Raw genomic sequence first — 4,357 nt, forward strand, 5'->3', positions numbered from 1 at the left:
CAAAAAGTTATTTTTCCCTTCCAAATAATATATTTTGATAGAATATGAACCATTGCTCTATATTTTATTTGTTCCATTCACATAATTTGTGGCTCTGCCTTCTTTAATTTTCAAACCCAAAAGGGAGAGGGAATAGCAAATTTTCCAACTCATAAGGCACATAAGTAATCAATTAGCGTTAACTTGGACCATTCTAGTGAACAAGGCAGAGTTTAAATAATGGCATCTCTATTTTACAATAAGGCAGCCCAGGAAGCTGGAGAGCTTTGCAAAAAGCTGTCCAGCAAAGCTGGGTTAAACCAGCAATAGATTGGAATTTCAGGCCAGACCATCTGACCACATCAACAGCCTTTGGAAGGTCTGTCTTGCATTTATCGGTTTGGGCTAGACAGCTCAGAACACGGAGACCAGTGAGATCAAACAGGGCCAGGACTGCAGGAATTCGGAGAGGCTGACTCTGGGACAAGGCTTCCTGTGGCTTCTTCCTCACTGTCAGACGCTCTGCCCCAGTGACTGTGCCCTAACCTCTCTCTGTGGCCTGGAGCAGCAGGAGTGGAATTTGGCCCCACCAGAGCAGGAAAGTCCCATGACCACAGGGCTTTCTACACATAAAGAGCTTAAGAATATCCTCCAGGCCACACCACGAGTTCCTCCTGTAAGTCTCAAGTTCTTAAAGTTTCCCAACTAGAACTGCCTTTGCCTGGAGGGACCCATTAAACCTCAGCCTGGATTTCTCCAGATGATGGCTGAACAAAAAACAAAACACAAAACCGGGCATTTGGAAACACAGCACATGACACCCGCCAAGGACAGGCTAAGTTCCCACCAGCCCTGCCTGGGGCGCCAGCAAAGAGGACAGCACAGCACCACACAGCGCTGAGGGGTAGAGAAACCCGGCCCTGTTCTGTGTCCTCTGTCCCCTGGGACAAGGTTGCCTCAACCGCTATCACTTGGTTAACTGACCCCAATCCTTTAGGGATGCTGAAAAGCAGCCTTGTTAGCCACATAAGAATTCAGAGCCCAGTCTCTTTGTGGACAAAACGAGAGAGATCCTGGTGGAAACCTTTCCCTGGCCTCCCTCGGGGGCCCCCAACAAAACGTGCCTTTCTTGGGGCATTTTTCAGTTGGCCTTACATTTGTGTTTAGGATTGTTTGTCTGCCCCCCCCCCGCCCCCATCACAGACCACAGAAAGGCAGACGTGGTGTACTCTGCGCCTCCGCGTGGTGGGAAGCAAGTACATTTGCTGAATACAACAGAATCTCTTAGAGATGAAATTTTTAAAGTGGCATCAACTACCACTGAGCTGAGCAGCTGTTTGGAAGGGCATGCTGCCCAGTAGGTTAGTCGAGAGAGTTAAGGGGGCCACTGTGAGGTACAAGTGCAGGGGACAGGGTGGGGGTGTGGTGTCAACAGAGTGGACGGCTGCACAGCCAATGAGGGCATCTCAGAGCTGTTTTCAGCAGCTCCTAAAAGGCGCAAGTACCCACTGTACACTCCTGAAATGAGTACCCAAGGAGCACCAGCTCAGAGGAAGGGACTACTGGTCACATCACAGCACTCCACCAACAGGCCCATCAGATAGCACATCTGGTTATCACTGACATCTGCCAGCCAGGCTCTGGTCTGCTCAGACCCCCTGATCATCATCTGAGAAACAGTGGGATCATAGCCTGGGGAGCAGGTTGAACTTCAATTTACCAATAATGTAACAGAATGCTCACGAACACAAAAGACTTCATACAGTCTGAGGCGCAGGCAAGATGCCACTCAGGCATCCAGACAGTGGGATACTATCACCCTTGTTCTGTTTCCTTGACCAAAACTCACTCGTAATATGCTGATCAACTATGTCACTAGATAAATACATGTACTTAACATTGATATGATAAACATAACTCTGCCTACTTATGAACAACGATCTTTATCTTGGAGGAACATACATAAGATCGTAAGGCTGAATAAGCATCCTTCACCATCAGAGAAAGACGAGCTGCCCCACACCCGCCCCCCGCCCCCCACGCACCACAGACAAAGAAGAAATCAAATTACGCCAGTGCCACCGCACACATTTGGGTCTGGGGAAACATGATTAGAAAAGCCAGAGATGCTTCTGAGTTTCATTCCAAAATGCAAACAGTCACATGGGCTACTTCTCCGCTCTCCCGCCCTCTCTAAAGAATAGAAAGACCCATTCTGACCTGGTAGAGCATACGTCCTTCTTTTTCAGCCTCTCAGCATTCTCAGACAGCCAGTGAATATCTAGCCTTTACTTGGATAGTGCCATGTCCCTTCATCGCAGTGAGGTCCCTGTTCTTATCTATTATTGAGCATCTCTGAGCCACAGAGAGGAAATCGGTGCTGATGGTTCTCCAAGAATGTTCAGGCAGTCAGAGGCAGTGAAAAAAGACTTCCTTTTTTTTTTTTTTAAACTTTAGTTATCTCCTAATACCTTCACTCCCTTCCTTTCTGGATTTGAATCATTTTGTCACGCCATGGAAGAGCTTGAAGACACAGGAGTGAAACCCTGGTGCAGACACACGTCTAAGTCATTGGAACAGGCTTCCGCTTAGTTTAAAAGAACCAGGACTGTGAGGAGAGAGACACGAGAACCAGCCAACAGGATGTGTGTGGCTGGAGTTCCTGGCATGAAGTCTTGGCTTTCATGTTTATTTTTGGATGTATTTTTCTTAGCCCTTTGATGCAAATTTCTGGCCTGGGAAGTAACCCTACAGTAAAAGCTCAGAAGTTGCCAAAAGTCAGCACGGGTTTCTGACTTGGGAGAAGGCAGACCCCTTGGAGCTGTAGTTCCAGCTATTCCTTAGTGGAGGGTGCAGGGCCCTGCGCCTTAGCAGGCAGGCAAGGAGCTGCCTGTCTTCAGACAGGCCTCGAAGTGCCCGGCAGTACCCAGGTCCCACCTGAAATGCCAGTTCACCTGGAAAGTCCACCATGAATGCAAAAGTGAAACAACCTGAAACTGTTGTTAAATAAAGCCGTAAAACCCACCCAAAGGACTTCTGAGATATATATTTATGTTCTGAGATATTACGTTTTAAGTATCTGGCTTTCACTTTTCTGACAGCGGCAGACAGATAGGAATATCAAGCCTATTCAAGCAGGAGCAGATGCCTCTGGAAGGCATATTATTCTAATACGGCTTTTAAAGCACATCAGTAGAGACTAACCTCCTGTCATTTCAACAGTTCTTACTTCCACATTAATGAAAGGTTATTAATGAAAAAGGGTTTTTCCCCCTATGTATTCTAAAAAGGTAGTAAATAGAAATAACTAAAAAGCTTTCACAACTACCAACATATCTGGAATAATCTTATAGAAAAAAAAATTCTGAAAATTAGGGAATAGAATTATTTCTTCAACAGCATTCGGGATATTCTTAGCAATATCCCTGCTTCCTAACTGCTTTCTCTGCTTAAGATAGAAACAGGCACCATCTTATTTTTATTACTCAGTTTTATATCTCATAAAGCATGATACAGATGAATAATGTTTAATTAACAATATTTACTGAGGCCACAGGTCCTTTGGGGGAGTAAACGCTGGTGGAGCAATCCTATCCAAGCAATGGTTCCCTGCGACATGTTTTGCCTTGGTTGGAACAAAATCACAATAGAATGCCAAAGCAGTTTCTGGATGACAACTGTAGCTAAGAAACCACTTCTATTGTGACATGAGTCAGACTATAAATTTAAAATATTGGTTTTATTTTTAAGAGCTTTATAATTTTATCATTGTCTTTAAATTTCCACGGGATTCATTCTTCAATATGTCTTATGTTGAATATACTCACATACAGCTCACAATTTGAGCTTGTTCAAAATAAAGGAAAAATTTTTTTGCCAGAATGATGTTCACGCAATACAAACACAGGCAAACAGGTGATAACCACTAGTTCCAGGGCCTCTCCATAGCATCTTTTATGGATTCACCTCAGTTGCTACCTCAGTTATAGATTGGGGAATATTTATTTTATGTATTTGTAGAGACTATGGAATAAATGCTTCTGGTCACACTTACAACAGTAAGTTTTTATAATATTCTGGGTCTTGCCCATTAGAAATGCAATATAATAGACAATATAAAGCAAGTGATCTCTGGGATTGAACTGAATAGGATTTCAAAATCTCCCATGTGGTTCTCTGAATGCATACCTGCAGAAACCTAGGAAACTTGCCTTTGACCTAGAAAGGAGGGCAATTTGTGTTGCCATTAAAGTCCCAAGTATAATATGTAAAATAGAATATTTGCTCAGCCTATTAAAGGACTACTTTTAGACTGGGCTACCTGTTAGTAATTAGGGATCATCATTTCCAGGTAAAAGTAACTCAGGGCTCGGCGCCT

The 4,357-nt window shown here is 44.1% G+C and overlaps 1 protein-coding gene across 1 annotated transcript in view; it reads right to left on the reverse strand.

Annotated features, from left to right (window-relative positions):
* RAPGEF4 (Rap guanine nucleotide exchange factor 4) overlaps positions 1–2,578 on the reverse strand; it is a 226,153-nt gene extending 223,575 nt beyond the window's left edge. Inside the window, exon 1 of the mRNA XM_012806203.2 lies at positions 2,200–2,578. Within this exon, the coding sequence (XP_012661657.1) occupies positions 2,200–2,211 (12 nt within the window). The 5' untranslated portion in view covers positions 2,212–2,578. The remainder of the gene's footprint in view (positions 1–2,199) is intronic.
* Between the last annotated feature and the right edge of the window lie 1,779 nt (positions 2,579–4,357).

Source organism: Otolemur garnettii, unplaced genomic scaffold, assembly GCF_000181295.1.
Source record: "Otolemur garnettii isolate 467f Iridium unplaced genomic scaffold, OtoGar3 scaffold00048, whole genome shotgun sequence".
In the NCBI taxonomy this organism is placed as follows: domain Eukaryota; kingdom Metazoa; phylum Chordata; class Mammalia; order Primates; family Galagidae; genus Otolemur; species Otolemur garnettii.